Source organism: Ovis canadensis, chromosome 2, assembly GCF_042477335.2.
Source record: "Ovis canadensis isolate MfBH-ARS-UI-01 breed Bighorn chromosome 2, ARS-UI_OviCan_v2, whole genome shotgun sequence".
Taxonomy (NCBI): domain Eukaryota; kingdom Metazoa; phylum Chordata; class Mammalia; order Artiodactyla; family Bovidae; genus Ovis; species Ovis canadensis.
Genome location: NC_091246.1, coordinates 47,254,380 through 47,270,862, shown reverse-complemented (window position 1 = coordinate 47,270,862; position 16,483 = coordinate 47,254,380). Strand labels below are relative to the sequence as shown.

At 39.9% G+C, this 16,483-nt stretch overlaps 1 protein-coding gene across 1 annotated transcript in view; it reads left to right on the top strand.

Moving 5' to 3' along the window:
- Positions 1-16,192, top strand: part of LOC138432626 (contactin-associated protein-like 3) — a 246,906-nt gene extending 230,714 nt beyond the window's left edge. Inside the window, exons 22-24 of the mRNA XM_069574064.1 lie at positions 9,980-10,210; positions 10,481-10,552; positions 15,184-16,192. Of these exons, the coding sequence (XP_069430165.1) occupies positions 9,980-10,210; positions 10,481-10,552; positions 15,184-15,377 (497 nt within the window). The 3' untranslated portion in view covers positions 15,378-16,192. The remainder of the gene's footprint in view (positions 1-9,979; positions 10,211-10,480; positions 10,553-15,183) is intronic.
- The last annotated feature ends 291 nt before the right edge of the window (positions 16,193-16,483 follow it).

Below are 16,483 nucleotides of genomic sequence, written 5' to 3'. Positions count from 1 at the left end.
TAAGTCTTTGTAACCTTGGATTAGGCAATGATTTCTTAGAGAAGGTTTTTCAGAAGCCTTGGGTTAGATCAAAGTTTCTCAAAAGCATAAATAGCAAAGAAAAATATATAAATTGGACCTCATTAAAATTAAAACTTCTGTAATTCAAAGGACACTATCAAGAAAGTAAAAAGACAACCCGCAAAATGAGGAAAAATATTTGCCAGTCATGTATCTGATGAGACTTTTATAGAGAATATATAAATAACTATAACTAAACAATAAAAGCTAGGTAAACTAACTTAAAAATGACCAAAGGTTCTGGGTAGGCATTTTTTTCAAAGAAGATACACAAATGATAAACAAAAAATGATGTTTAGAATAACTAGTCATCAACAAAATGCAAGTCAAAACCACAAGATTGCCTTTCATGACCTTCCCTGGTGGCTCAGCAGTAAAGAATCCACCTGCAATGCAGGAGACACAGGTTCAGTCCCTTGGTTGGGAAGATCCCCTGGAGGAGGGCTGGTAACCCACTCCAGTACTCTTGCATGGAGAATCCCATGGACAGAGGAGCCTGGTGGGCTACAGTCCATAGGGTCACAAAGAAACAGACACAACTGAAACAACTAAACACACACACCATTTCACACCCAGTAGGATGGCTATGATCATAAAGACAGACAGTAACAAGTGTCATAGAGGACATGGAGAAGTTGGGACTCTTGTGCATTGCTGATGAGAATGTAACAGTGTGCAGCTGCTGGAGAAAAACAGCTTGGCAGTTCCAACGCAGTTACCAAGTGACCCAGGAATTCCACTCACAGGTAAACACTCAAAGAAACTGAAAAATATATATCCACATACAAAAAGTGTACATGAGTCTTCAGAGAAGTGTTATTCATAAGAATTATAAATTGGAAACAACTCCAGTGTCTATCAACTAAGGAACAAACGAAAGTTGTGTACAATGGAATGCTAGCCCATAAAAAGTAATGAAGTACTCATACATGGGACCATATGGATGAACCTTGAAAACATTACGCTAAATGAAAGAAGATAAACACAAAAGATTACATATTGTATGACTTCTTCTATATGAAATGTCCACATAGTTAAATCCATAGAAACAGAAAGCAGTTCAGATTTACCAGGGACTGGGGGCAGGTAGGAGTGAGGAGTGACCACTAATATGTACAGGATTTCTTTGGGAATAGTTTTATAACTGTAAAAATCCCACTGAACTGTACACTTTAAAAGGGTGAAATTTATGAGATGTGAATTATATCTGAATAATAAAAAATCCATTAGAGATTTATTTCTTTTGCTAATAATGCATTTTCTGCACATGTCCCTGAGAGAGTTGGAACACTGAGTCATAACTGGACATTTCTTCTATTGTATGTATGAGTTTATTCAAGAATAGGATTTGATGGAAAACAGGGAGGGAAGAACTTGGACCTCTAAATGGGAGTAAGGGTATATCAAGGAGAGGCTGCTGCTGCTGCTGGTGCTAAGTCACTTCAGTCGTGTCCGACTCTGTGCGACCCCATAGACAGCAGCCCACCAGGCTCCCGTCCCTGGGATTCTCCAGGCAAGAACACTGGAGTGCAATTTCCTTCTCCAATGCATGAAAGTGAAAAGTCAAAGTGAAGTTGCTAAGTCATGTCTGACTCTTCACGGCCCCATGGACTGAAGCCTACCAGGCTCCTCCATCCACGGGATTTTCCAGGCAAGAGTACTGGAGTGGGTTGCCATTGCCTTCTCCATCAAGTAGAGGCTACATGAGCCCAATCACAATTTAGAGAAGGACTGATGAGCTGAAAGCAGCAAACATGTAGAATTCTGACAATGTTTCTTTGTTATGTGAAAGATTACTCAAACGTTATTATGGGAAGAGTCTTTTTAGTTTACTAAAGACTGCTCTTCCAATTGGGCTTCCCAGGGTGGCTCAGTGGTAAAGAATCCACCTGCCAAACAGGAGATGAGAGTTCTATCCTTGCATTGGGAAGATCCCCTGGAGGAAAAAATGACAACCCACGCCAGTATTCTTGCTAGGAAAATCCCATGGACAGAGGAGCCTGGTGGGCTGCAGTCCATGGTGTAGCAGAGTCAGACACCAGTTAGTGACTAAACAACAATTATTACAGGAAATACCTTCCGGGAGTGCTTGTTAAAGTGCTCAGAGTTTCAAATCACCCCTGATTTCTTCCTGGGTATTGGCTGCAAGTGCCAGAGATAGTTTGGTGTGGTGCAAGTGGGGTGCAGGGAAGGGAGAATAAGTCACTTCTTGCTGACTCTGAAAATCAGGTCCCTCCAATGATGAATTGTTCAAAAGACAGACTGAAAATTTTACTTAGCATCATTTTCTAATCATGTCATTTATTTAGAATAAAGGATGTTCACTGTTGTTTCATCAAGTTCAAAATAAATAGCAGGTTGATATTTATATTCTGTCTAGCCAATTCCATTTGCCAAAATGTTTTTTTAACGTTTGTTGCATGTAGTCATGGTTCACTAGCTTTTTTTGCCTGATAGTCTTTTATTGCATGAATATACCAGTTTGTTTATTCTCATGTTAACGTGAAGCTGAATTACTTCCAGTCTGGGACTATTAATCTTTGGTATCAGCTTTATAGCTGTACCTCTTTATTTTTTTAGCAGTTACCCCAAAGATTACTCATACTTGATTTATTACATTCTACTTTGCATGTACACTTCCCAAACCACATAAATACCTTATTTTTATTCCCATTTTACTTCCTCTTCCACCCTTTTTGCCATTGTTGTCATGCACTTCACTTATGGATATTATTTTTTCCATAAGATATTATTACTGCTGTTGTTTCAACAGTCAGTATTCACTTAATTATGTATTTACACTTTCTAATGCTCTTCATTGCTTCCTGCAATTCCATGGACAGCTCACTTTTCCTGATACTTGCTTGCAGATGAGAGCCTTAGGGAATCATGGAAATACCCTTTTTGCTATTCCAATGTTTACTGCCAGCGCCTTTCAGAAGCACTGCTCATTGTGGGTAGCAGAAAGCTCTTCACGCACACCTTGATTCTTTGCTCCTTCCCTTCCTTGTGGACCTTTCATTAACATGCTTGTTCCTCACAAAACCAGAAATCATCTCTTGTGTTAGAATGTGTGGCCTTGGCAATATATTTTAAAGGCAACACTAGCAATACCTGAGACAGTTGAGAATGTTTATGTCCTGAATTGTTGGAAATCTGATACTGCTCTCAAGATTTTGTACCATAGACATTTTTTAAGAGAAAAAATAGATTAAATCTGTTTTCATTCAAAGTGATTTAAGGGGGTTTACTCAAAATTACAGTGGAAATGAACTTTATTCTCAGCCCTTATCACACTCTTTCCTAAACTTTTCTTTGCTTCACATTCACACTCAAAGCACTTTCCTGCCCCCTCCTTACCCTACCTTGAAGGTACACCTGTTTTGCCCTTACTTCTTGTTGATGCCTGTGTTCTCAAGCTAAGGGTTAATCAAACATTTTCATCCTAATATGTTAATTTTTAATATGCATTAAGTTTTGCCAAAGGTTTCCCCCACTTTTTTTTTTCTTTGCACTTTAAAGGGAAGATTTTTGAGCCAAAAGGAAGGATCCTTAAGGATGGGATTTCAGGAGTCAGCTTATAGGGAAGACAGGTTCATACTGTGTTTCTAAGCACAGTTCTGTTAATTTGAATGCTGACTTTGTGTGGACCTAGGTCTGGGAAATGGCAGCTTGGACCATAAGACTTGTTTGTACTCCCAATTCAACTTACTTGTACCACTAAACCCAGGAACTGTAGGGCCAGCCCAACAGGCAGAAGAGGGCAGGGAAGTGTGAATAAGAGAGCAGACGTGAGGATTTGCCTACTAGACTGGAGGAAGACATTGGAGAAGGAAATGGCAACCCACTCCAATATTCTTGCCTAGAGAATTCCATGGACAGAGGAGCCTGGTGGGCTGCTGTCCATGGTGTCACACAGGGTCGGACACGACTGAAGCGACTTAGCGTGCATACATGCATGCATTGGAGAAGGAAATGGCAACCCACTCCAGTATTCTTGCCTGGAGAATCCCAGGGACAGAGGAGCCTGGTGGGCTGCTGTCCATGGGGTCGCACAGAGTCAGACATGACTGAAGTGACTCAGCAGCAGCAGCAGCTGGAGGAGGACATAGCAGAGTCCTGGGTGGTGTGTGAAGCCTGTGGATCCTGGGGAAAGGTTGCCTTTCAGAGAACTCAAGACTTCCATAGCGAAGGTCAACATTGCTCTACATGATGATCCCTGTTCTCTCTGCTCCTTCTGAAGCTGATAAAGGGCTGGATCACTGGGTCATATCCTTCCTACCATGGTGAAAGCAAGGGTGAGAGACCTCTTCCTATGCTTCATAAGAAGTCAGACAGTCCGCCTGCAGGTCTGCTGCTGACTACAGGGGCAGAGAAGTGGCACTGTCCAGAGTGTCAGGACTGGTATACTGTAAAACATCTCCAACCCATGGAGTTCCAACAAGCCATCCCAATAAATATACAAGTAAACAATGATGCCACCACTGAGAGAATCTAAAAGTAAGAGTGGGGATGGGGCAAGAAGAAAAAACAACAAAATTTCCACATCAATTTAGAGCTATTGAAGAAGACAGAAAACTAGGATAAAACTTGGCACTCAAGGATATTTTAATAAAATCACACATACAGATACAAACATAAACTCTGGGAGTTAATATGACTTTTCAAAATGTCGCTGGATGATCTAAAGAAGAGAATCATCACTGATTTTCCTTAGAAGTGACATGGAGTATCATGCCATAAGCAAAAAGATTAAGAAGCAGAAATTAGGATGGAAAATAAAAGGGACTTGGAAGTTAGATCTAGAACACTTAGTATGAATAATTGTAGATCCAAAAAGAGAATTAAAAGCAAAGACAAAGATTATGTATTAAAAAATTTCTCTTAACTAAAGGAAAAGCTGAGTTGCAGATTGAAAGGACTTATTGATCCTAATGAGAATAGACACACATCTGCAGAAATTCTGGGAAAATCCCTGAATCACAAAACCATAGAGAAAAGTCTTCCAAACTTTTCAGGCAGAAGTTGCTACAATAAAAATAATAGTATTGGTATCAGCATCCAATTTTTCATTTGCAACAACAGAATAAAAATGATATAATGATATAGCTAAACTGCTAAGAAGAATGACTGAATTTCAAGCATCTAATATATAATTTATCTGACAAGGTTATAAAAGATATTTTAGATAACAAGGAAAGATTAAGATTAAATATTAATCAAGCATCCCGTCTGAAGGCTATACTAGAGAATTACTCCAATCAAAAAAAAAAAAAAGAAAACCATGACCTCAGGTTGGGAAAATGACAGAAAGTTATGAACGCCAAAACTTTCAGTGTATATTTATACCCATACATACATGCACAACATAATTAAAGCTACATGATTAATGACAGGCTATTCAGATACACATAAATCCCCCATACATATTCACATTCTCAAATCGACACACACATATATATATATAAAGTATCTTGAAATATGGGAAAATATAATGCAATATAATATACTACTGATGTTTCTTTCTTTAGTAATAACACTATCTACAGATATGAAGCCAGGTTATCTTTTAAAAAATAAATTCCACAAAATTGATCTAACTCATTATGATATATGTCTGTCCTGGGTTCCTTCTGTTAACCTTGCCTGGTAGTTCTCAGGTCAAAACTTTGACCAGAAAAGCTAGTAGTATCTAGTTGCTCTTTTTGTCCAACAGCTAAAACTTTTATTTTACCTGTAATTTTTTCTCCAGTATTTTAGCCTTGCAAAAGTCCTGGGTTACACAAGCAAGGGTGTCTTCCTTTAAGAAACATACTGTTTGAATCCAAAATTTTTTAGAAATGTCATCTTTCAAGTACCCTTTTAATTGATAATCCTTTAGTGGGGTTGTGCCAAACTCATTTTACTTCAGTGTACTTAGGAATCTACCTAAAATTCCACATGCATAATGCTATTTGATATTTCATTTAATCGAGTTGGCCAATATAGCTATGTGTGTCAGAGAGATGTTTATGAGATTATAACAATGCAAATGCATGCCTCTTGCGTTTAGGTCTTTTTAGAGGTCTTTTCCATAGCAAACATTATTTTTGCAACTTTAAACTCATAAACAAAATTTTGTAAGCTGAAATAGCTCCCCGTGCATTTGCTGAAAATCTCAAAGTTAGACCATTTTTCTTGAAGGTACAGCTCTCTGTCAAGCCAGGAGAAATAAAGATAAAAAATTTATCTCATTATGAAATGAAGTTTGATAGGAGAAAAAGTAACAACCTGTAATAAGATTCAAGAAATCCACCCCATGAGTTTGTAGGGGAGACAATGCTTGACCTCTTTTCTCTTAAGATCTATAACTGGGCCTGAGAATTATTTTTACTTAAGATATATTAACAGGAGAAAAACATAAAGATTTGTAAATGTACATGTGGCCCCCATAGGAAACTAAAGACCCAAAAAGCAGGTAGGCCCAAGTATTTATATACTAATTTGAACAAAGAGTGGTGATTATGAAAAAGTAAGTAAAATGTATGAGGAGAGTGAAGGAAGGTATTGTTTTAACAATCTGTTAACAATGTTTGTAGGTACAGATTTCTCTGGGCTGGACTGCTTATCTCTGGTCATAACAATGCATCTTCCCTCCTAGTACAGAGAGGGCAGCTTTTCCATGGGAGTTTTATCTGCTGCTTTCAAGAAGTAAAATGGACATCAGTGTCCTTCTACCTGCTATTTTCAAGTAAATAATCTTTATGCCAAAGTGGCATATTTGGGAGTGGCATATTTTTTCACCCTTCAAAAGAAGCTTCAGAGTATGTTGGTTTCCTTTAATGACAAATAAGAACGTGTTTAGTTGCCATGACATTTGGTAAAATTCAGTGGCGTAAGACGTCAGCCAACTATGGACGTGCATCCTTAGCTGAAGCCAGTGCAAGTCATCTTTTATCACAAGGTGGTGGTGGTGGTGGTGTTCAGTTGCTCAGTTGTGTCTGACTCTTTGGACCCTGTGGACTGCAGCACACCAGGATTCTCTGTCCTTCACCATCTCCTGGAGTTTGCTCAAACTCAGGTCCATTGAGTCGGTGATGCCATCTCCTGCCTTCATTCTTTCCCAGAATCACAAGATATCACAGAATTTCTCGGACCACACCTTCAGAGGGCCACATTTTAAAAATTTCAACAGCCAGACCATCCACAGAAGGGTGGTAATAGGACTAAATGTATTCTTTGATTATAAAATATATATTGCATATGTCCTATGTAACAGACACTAAGCTAAGTGCAGGGGAAGACAAGAATAAAACACACTGTCCACCAGGAGCTTCCATATGTTGCATGAGAGAGATGTTAAGGACAGTGACCTTCTGTAACTGATGCACCAGATAAAGCTAGCTGACAAAGCTTAAAGGCAGCGAGGTTATACTCCTGGCTTCAGAGTTCAAATGCTCTTATTCAAAAGTTCTCTCCAACTGCTTACTAGTGGTATAGCGTGAGGCAAGTCATTAAATCCTGCTCTAAATGCTCACTTTATTTTTATGATAACAATAGCCCTTTATTTTTCAGTGTCTAGCATATATGTACTGGATGATACATGTCCCATAAAAGCTATTTATTATTATTTATATTCATCAGGAAATGGAGACAAAAGAGCAGTGCTCCTCAAAAACTCAAACTCAACAGAAACAAAGGTTGTCCTCTGAGAGTTTATCTACAACATCATGATAGATTGGATCAGAGCTCAGATTCTCTGGGTGAACTTACAGGCTGACTATTATGCCAGCCCCCTGGAGGAGGGCACGACAACCACTCCAGTATTCTTGCCTGGAGAATCCCATGGACAGAGGAGCCTAGTGAGCTACAGTCCACGGGGTCACAAAGAGTAGGACCTAAGTCACAACTGAAGTGACTTAGCATGCATACATTATGCCAGCTAAAAAAACTTAGAGAATATATACACATATTCTATGGCAGGTACATGCATTCATTAAAAAAGAAAGAATAATATAATGATCCCACTTGTCCGTTAGTTCAGTTCAGTTCAGTCGCTCAGTCATGTCCGACTCTTTGCGACCCCATGAATCACAGCACGCCAGGCCTCCCTGTCCATCACCAACTCCTGGAGCCCACCCAAACTCATGTCCATTGAGTCAGTGATGCCACCCAGCCATCTCATCCTTTGTCATCCTCTTCTTCTCCTGCCCTCAATCCCTCCCAGCATTAGATCTTTTCCAATGAGTCAACTCTTCGCATGAGGTGGCCAAAGTATTGGAGTTTCAGCCTCAGCATCATTCCTTCCAATGGACACCCAGGACTGATCTCCTTTAAGATGGACTGGTTGGATCTCCTTGCAGTCCAAGGGACTCCCAAGAGTCTTCTCCAGCACTGCAGTTCAAAAGCATCAGTTCTTCAGCACTCAGCTTTCTTCACAGTCCAACTCTCACACCCATACATGACTACTGGAAAAACCATAGCCTTGACTAGATGGACCTTTGTTGGCAAAGTAATATCTCTATTTTTTAATATGCTATCTAGGTTGGTCATAACTTTCCTTCCAAGGAGTAAGCGTCCTTTAATTTCATGGCTGCAGTCACCATCTGCAGTGATTTTGGAGCCCCAAAAATGAAGTCTGCCACTGTTTTCACTGTTTCATCTATTTCCCATGAAGTGATGGGACCGGATGCCATGATCTTCGTTTTCTGAATGTTGAGCTTTAAGCCAACTTTTTCACTCTCCTCTTTAACTTTCCTCAAGAGGCTTTTTAGTTCCTCTTCACTTTCTGCCATAAGGATGGTGTCATCTGCATATCTGAGGTTATTGATATTTCTCCCAGCAGTCTTGATTCCAGCTTGTGCTTCTTCCAGTCCAGCGTTTCTCATGATGTACTCTGCACAGAAGTTAAATAAGCAGGGTGACAATATACAGCCTTGACATACTCCTTTTCCTATTTGGAACCAGTGTCAATTTAACTTCAAATAGGAATAAAAGTACTAAGGGTGGTTTGAGCATTAAGAAATAACCTCTATAAATCGCCTAACACAATGTCCAGACTATGGGAGTCATTTGGTAAATTCTTGGTAACTGATTGTTTGAAAAAGAAGAGACTATGAGCCTTTCTATACATGATGAAGCAGGAAGGAGTTTGACAGCAGATGCCAAAGTTGCCTCATACTGACGTGTTTTCCTGTGGGGGATGCAGATTCTTCCTTCCCTGACTGACACATTTAAACTTGAAGTCTACAACTAAGGGGCCTTGGGTCAGATTTCTTGCCCACTGAGCAAGTGCACTGCGGGAGGCAGGCATCACCGAAAAGAAGGAATTGTGTCAATCGCAGCTCTTCATTAGGTCATAATAACCAACCTCTGTCAGTTTGGGGTGAGAACGGGGATCAGGATGGGGTTGGTGAGGACAAGCCTTTATTTATAGAGTAGGGACAGAGATCACCCTTGTGGAGAGGGGAAAAGAAAGTGGGGTGTGTGTTCCTGGGACAGCAGTTGTGGGTAAGGAGATGCCCTCACTGTGAGGCTCAGAAGGCTCAGCAAGACTAAAATATTAATTAGGAGGTAACTTCAGAAGGAGTTCCTAGAACTCTACCCTCCTCATGAGACCGAGGTCACCAACCATCTAGAATACTGGTCACAAATCCTGTTCAAAATATTTTGAAAACTGCTTTGGTGGAGGAGGATTTCATTCTCCCGTTAACAGTGACTGCATCCAAGGAAGCTTTAATTTTTTCCCACGGGAAGTGAACAACCGCAGGGCATCAACCAAGGCCTCTCTGGTACGGCTGTGGATCTTTTCCTAAGGAAGAAAGGAGGAAGGGCTTGGAGGGAGGCTCAGTTCATCACTGCTACGCAGAGGCGGGCTGGTCTGGCGCCCCCGCCAGATGCCCATGAGCCCTAACGGTGTGTCCTGCTTCTTTGTCCGCAGAGCCCCTCGGCGCGGATCCGGACACGCTGCGGGCCGGCGCGCGCGGCTTCACCGGCTGCCTTTCTGCGGTACGCTTCGGGCCTGCAGTCCCTCTGAAGGCGGCGCTGCGCTCTGGCGGCCACTCCCAGGTCACCGTCCGCGGACACGTGGCCACCGCGTCCCGCTGCGCGGATGGGACGGGGCCCGGAGCCCCAGCGCGGGAGGCGACCCGCCCTCTCTCAGGCGGAGCAGGTGTGTGGCTCGCTCCCTGCGGTCTTCCACTCCATCTCCATCCCCGTACAACTGCGTTTCACATGCCAGCAAGATTATGCTCAGAATCTCCATGCCAGAGGTTCCCCAAAGTCCTCAATTCATCTTCTCACTTCTCTGGTCTTTCCAGTCTTGGTTCTTCGTTTCAAATTCGTTTCTGTCACTGCATTATCTGCTCCTCTTTCAAACGTTTGTGGATTTCTCAGAACTCCTCCTTTCCACTCTCTGTCATCCTCCCTTTTTCTACTGTAGGTCGTTCTGGACCAACGGATGGGGGACGGCCCTTAGTTAATGCGGACAGAAGTGACTCCGCTGTCATCGGAGGTAATGCAGCCGCAAATGACCTCTTCCTTGGTTCTGTTGTCACTGTTAGCAAAGTCCAAAAAATATATGAGAATCCGTGATGATTGTGAGGTCAATGGCAGACCACATACATTTGCTAATGTTCTTGATGTAACTGTACCAAACTCAGCTCCTTCGAAAAAGCTTTGTAGATGGAACTGATGGCTCCTTTCTTTTAAAGGATGGTTGCCAAACTATAATAATAAGAGGTTTTTCATTTGAAAATAGTCATTAGTTTCTCTCAGAATGTATACATATTTAAGACACATTTACTTTTACTTCTTTGATTTAAAATAGCCAGAGGTCAGCCCCTTAGCCCAGAACACTTAAAAATAAGATTAAAAATAAAACATAAAGCAACATTGACATATATACACTACTGTATGTTAAATAGCTAGTGGAAGGCTGCTGATTCACCTTGTTGTATAATAGACACTAACATAACATTGCAAAACAATTATTCTCTAAATTTAAAAATAAAATAAATTTTATTTAAAATTAAAAAATGCAACATTTATTGGGAGAAGCACCTAAATTATACAAATTGTCAATTACCTAAATATAAAGATGTAAAACTGCATCTAGCATCAAGGTTATCTTTGGGCAGAGAGATAGGCAGCTAGCTGTCTATCTAGGTAGATACATATAGATATCCATTAAATAAGTCATTCATATATATATATATGAAGAAGTAAAAGTAATTGCACTTTAAATATCTTCTATTATATCCCCTGAAACAAAACTTATCCAGGTAGGACTCAAAAATTAATATTCAATTCTCCCTCCTTATCATTCAAAGAACATTTTAATTTGTTTAATTAGATTATGGAAATGTGAGTCAGTTGAAAACTCTGCTTGGTAAGTAGAAGTAAACTACTCTCCATTCTTTGCTACCTCAAAGTGAGGTAATTACTCCTAGAGCTGGGTGATTGGACTGGGTTAGGCCAGCTACATACCTGCTCAGATTGGATCTGCCTGCATTTATTAAGATACCAGGTTTCTCCAGACAACTAGTGAAGTATTCAGACATTTTAAAATGCTGATCAAATCTATGTAAGAATGTCATTATTTCCATTTCTGTATCAATTACTTTTATTTTTGTAATGAGTGAGGAATATGACCTCCATCTTATAACTCCAAAAACAAATAAAAGCTATAAATATTATTTATAATGCGTATCCAAAAAGAATAACTTTCTTGTTAAAATTTAAATTAAGTCTTAATCCCAAATCATTCTGATTTATTTTTAATGAGAAAACTTCACTATAATGTCAAAGTTGAGTGAAAATAAATCAACTTAAATGTGATTAATATTTACAAAGTAGGAACCCAAAGTTCAAAATTTTGCTGATTATAATAGTTGGTGCCCTTTTATTAGAGAGAACAAAGATAAAAGTCAAATTGATGATAGGACAAAGATGTGGGCCTTAGAGTTTTATTGCCTGCGTGTGTGTGTGTGCTCAGTCGTTCAGTCATGTCTGACTTGTTGGGACCCCATGAACTGTAGCTGGCCAGGCTCTTCTGTCCATGGGATTTTCCTGGCAAGAATACTGGAGTGGGTTGCCAATCTCAGGAACTGAATCTATGTCTCCTGCATCTCCAGCATTGCAGGCAGATTCTTTACCACTGAACAGAGTTGTATTGTTTTTGCTAAACATCATTGGCAAGATGTACAAAGTAAGTTACTCTAGTGGCACTCCCCTGAGAAATCTTTTTTGGCTCCTGATACATGGGAGCCAAGCACAGAAGGTCTTAGGGACAGAAGGGTTCAGTTTACTGGACCCTACAATGTACTTGAACCTTCCTTCCATCTGTATGGGGGCTGGTGGCTGTGTGGTTTGTCAGTTACTGAGTACCTAGACCTCCAGTGTATTGTTCCTGAAAGAACTATCAGACTTTTAAAAAATTGTTCACAGACTTCACCTTTGTGTGAAATATTTGATCTGTTTAAAGAATTATCCCAATAGGTGAATTTCTCCATATTCTGCATTTTTCACTTTTATTTTCTCCCCTGTAAACAAAGGAAGCACTAGGAAAGGAGTATTAACCTAATCAATATTCGAACCTGGTAAACCAGAGATCACAGAGGATTTCTTACCAAGCAATCTATGCTGTGGATGGGCAGATGGATGGATAGAGAAAGATACAGACGTGTAGATAGACAGAGACACAGACACAGGCGTGAGCACTTGTCAAAAACACATTTACACTGAAGTTGCTGATAGGAAGGTTATGGAAGCCATCAGATGCATTCTTCACATTATCTCAATCTCTTCAGATAGAGGGTGGAGATGGAAGTTATTCTAGGATCCCACCAAACCTCACAAAACAAAAACAAGGTAGAGTTAGAGGTGATCAATCACATACAGAAAATCCTGGATGTATAGGTGGGTCAGTGTAATGGTGACAATCGTCATGTAATTAAGTGGTTTGATCACTGTTACTGAGTTAGTGGTCCCTGACACTAAAATTGGACATGATATAGCTCTTAAAACAAAGCTCTATGACTAAACATAAAAATAATTAAAGTAACTCTGTTATTGTTTCTCACATGAAATGGAAAATATATTGAAAGCAATGAATATTCACATATGAATAAATATTTAAGAATATTCATAGAGTAATAAATATGCTACCTCGCCTCAGCTAAGGAGTCTGAGTTCCTGATTGCATGTCCTCAGGAATCTTTGTGACCAATTGCACCGAACCAAGCTTCAAGTTTGTTGGGCTCCATCACACTTGCTTAAGTCTGTCTCAGAGTATAATAAAGAAACTTCATTTTGCCATACAAATTTTGATTTACATAACTAAACACTAACATGTGTTTGCTTACATTTGTTAATTAGGAATACTAATTAATGCCTATGCCAATCATCTTAAAACTATATTGACTAGTGAATGTTCCTTTTTGCCTGTTTCAGATGGATTGGATATTTATTCTTCACTAATGTGATATAGCTTGACTTAATATCCCTATGGCTTAGCTTGATGGTGCATTAAAATAATCCATGAAACTTTTGAAATAATACTGATACCCCAGCCTCCCACCCAAAATTCTGTTATCGTCTACTATGTAGCCAAGGTTGAGAACAACTGGCAAAGTTAGTGTCTTCAATACTTAAAACGTTTCCAGCATGAGAAATGTTTTACTTTTCATATAACTGAATGTTATTAATATTTCTACAGATTTTTATAATATAGTATATTAGTTATCAATTGCTACATGACAAATTATCAACTATTTAGCAACTTAACACAATCCACGTGTATTGTTCCTCAGTTTATATGGGTCAGGAGTTTGGACACATCTCAGTTAGGTCCTCTGCTTAGGGTCTCACAATCCTGAAATGAATGTGTGTCACTTGGGATCTTGGGCTGGGGTCACACTTGAAGTTTCCACTGGGGGTGGAGCCTTTTTCACTTGTGTAGATTGTTGGCTGCATTCAGTGTCTTGCAGATGTAGCACTGAGAGCTTCTGAATTTTCACTGGTTCATAGAGTTCCTTGTCATGCGGTGGTTTCCCAGCATGGCTCTTGCCACCTCATAGCCAGCAGGAAGAAGGAGACTCCAACAGTACAGATGCTACAGTCTTATGTAACATAATCATGTAATCATGTACAAATAATCAGGTACAGACCATCAACTTTGTCATATTGTATTGGTTAGAAGCAAGTCACAAGGGGGTCACACAAGAGTGTAGACCCCCAGAGGCAACAATCACTTAAGACTCTCTCGGTCTCATAGACATAGATGAAATATACACCACATTATTGTAGTTCAACTGTATATCAGCATAACAGTTTAATCAAATTTTCATTAAAACACATAGAAATTTGGCCACTTGATGCAAAAAGCTGATTCATTGGAAGAGACTCTGATGCTAGGAAAGATTGAGGTGAAAAGGAAAATGGGGCAGCAGACGATGAGACTGTTAGATAGCATATTCAACTCAATGGACATAAATTTGAGCTCCCTGGTCACTCAGATGGTAATGAAGCTGCCTGCAATGCAGGAGACCTGGGTTAGATCCCTGGGTTGGGAAGATCCCCTGGAGGAGGGTATGGCAACCCACTCCAGTATGCTTGCCCGGAGAATCTCCATGAACAGAGGAGCCTGGCAGGCTATACAGTCCATAGGGTCGCAAAGAGTTGGACACAACTGGGTAATTAAGCACACTACGAGATAGATAAGCTCACTAAGAGGATAGAGGAATCTGGCACACTGCAGTCCATGCTGTCACAAAGAATTGGTCACAACTTAGCAATTGCACAACAACAATAAAGCATTTAATCACTCTATAATAGGGCTACACAGTCTATACCTTTTAAAAATGAAAACCTGCTTACTCAGTTAGCCATGCAGGCATTACCTAAGAGGCCTATGGTGTTTCTGCACTTTAGTGTGAAGGCATTAACTGGAATCCAATCAGAGATGTCTTTGGAATTAAGGCATAAAACCTCTGTGTCTAAAGTTTGCATGGACTTAGAAGTAAACTTAAAGTTACAATATTACTTGGTTTCAAATTTTCTGATGATAAATGGTGCTAGGGTAGATTCTAGTTAGGCTGACATTTACAGTTTATAATCTGACTTTGTATTTTCCCTTCTCTTTAGGTGTGATAGCGGTTGTGGTATTTATTTTGCTCTGCATCACTGCCATTGCTATACGCATTTATCAACAGAGATGGCTGTACCAAAAAAATGAAACAAATATTCCAAAAACTGGAGACAATGCTGAAACTGCTCTGAAAAGTGAGCTCAACATGCAATGTACAGTCAATGAAAGCCAGAAAGAGTATTTCTTCTGATCTGCTATTGTGATTTACTGATTACTAAGATGATGTGACTTTCTTGCTAAGCCAGGGGCTCCCAGTGGATGAAACCCACCCATTGTCCTTCTGGGACAGGCAGTGGGGGTCCAATGCCATCAGCTTGCTCACAAACAGTCCCTGGAGGCTCTGCTCAGTGTTCCTTCTTGATCCATTTATGTGACAGTGACTTTGGTGTGCTCATTAATCACTGATTGGCAGTTTCTGACTGTTCTGACTTGATCTTCTAAAAGGCAAATGTATTTTACATAATTACTTCAGGTTTTAAGTGAGAAGAAGGATTCAAGCTCTACTCTCTTAAAAATACTCCATGGAAGTTTATCAACGTTGGACTCTAATGTTCTGTGTTACATGGAAACCTACAGTAAGCTTCTTTTATCAATCACTTGCTGACATTTTTAAACCAGGAAGTGCTTCTCAGATGGCCTTCAGCTGCATTTCCATATTCCTATGAACCAGAGCCCATTGGCCAAACACCTAAGAAAACATTTTTTGGCTGATTGCTTTTCCTTTTGTGTCTTTTAAATCAATTTTGATATATTTTAATAATGAAATGAGTGTTGAATGTCAGCTATGAAATTCTACAATTAAGTTCAGATGTGAAACAGAGAATTCATGGGTAGAAAAACGTGTAAAGGATTTTAATCTGTGATAATTTGCTTATTTTTCTTTGTGATTTGTCATTCTATTCTTTGTAAATTGTAATAAGGATCACCTAGTAATCTCACAGAAATGTTTATTTTCTAACTAAATTCGTGCCCATGTATAAAGCTGAAACTCCAGTACTTTGGCCACCTCATGTGAAGAGTTGACTCATTGGAAAAGACTCTGATGCTGGGAGGGATCGGAGGCAGGAGGAGAAGGGGATGACAGAGGATGAGATGGCTGGATGGTATCACTGACTCGATGGACGTGAATCTGAGTGAACTCCGGGAGTTGGTGATGGACAGGGAGGCCTGGCGTGCTGCGATTCATGGGGTCACAAAGAGTCGGACACGACTGTGCGACTGAACTGAACTGATAAATTCCATATGTAACACTGGAAGTGTATCCATCCACATCTGAATGAAATATAGTCCTAAATT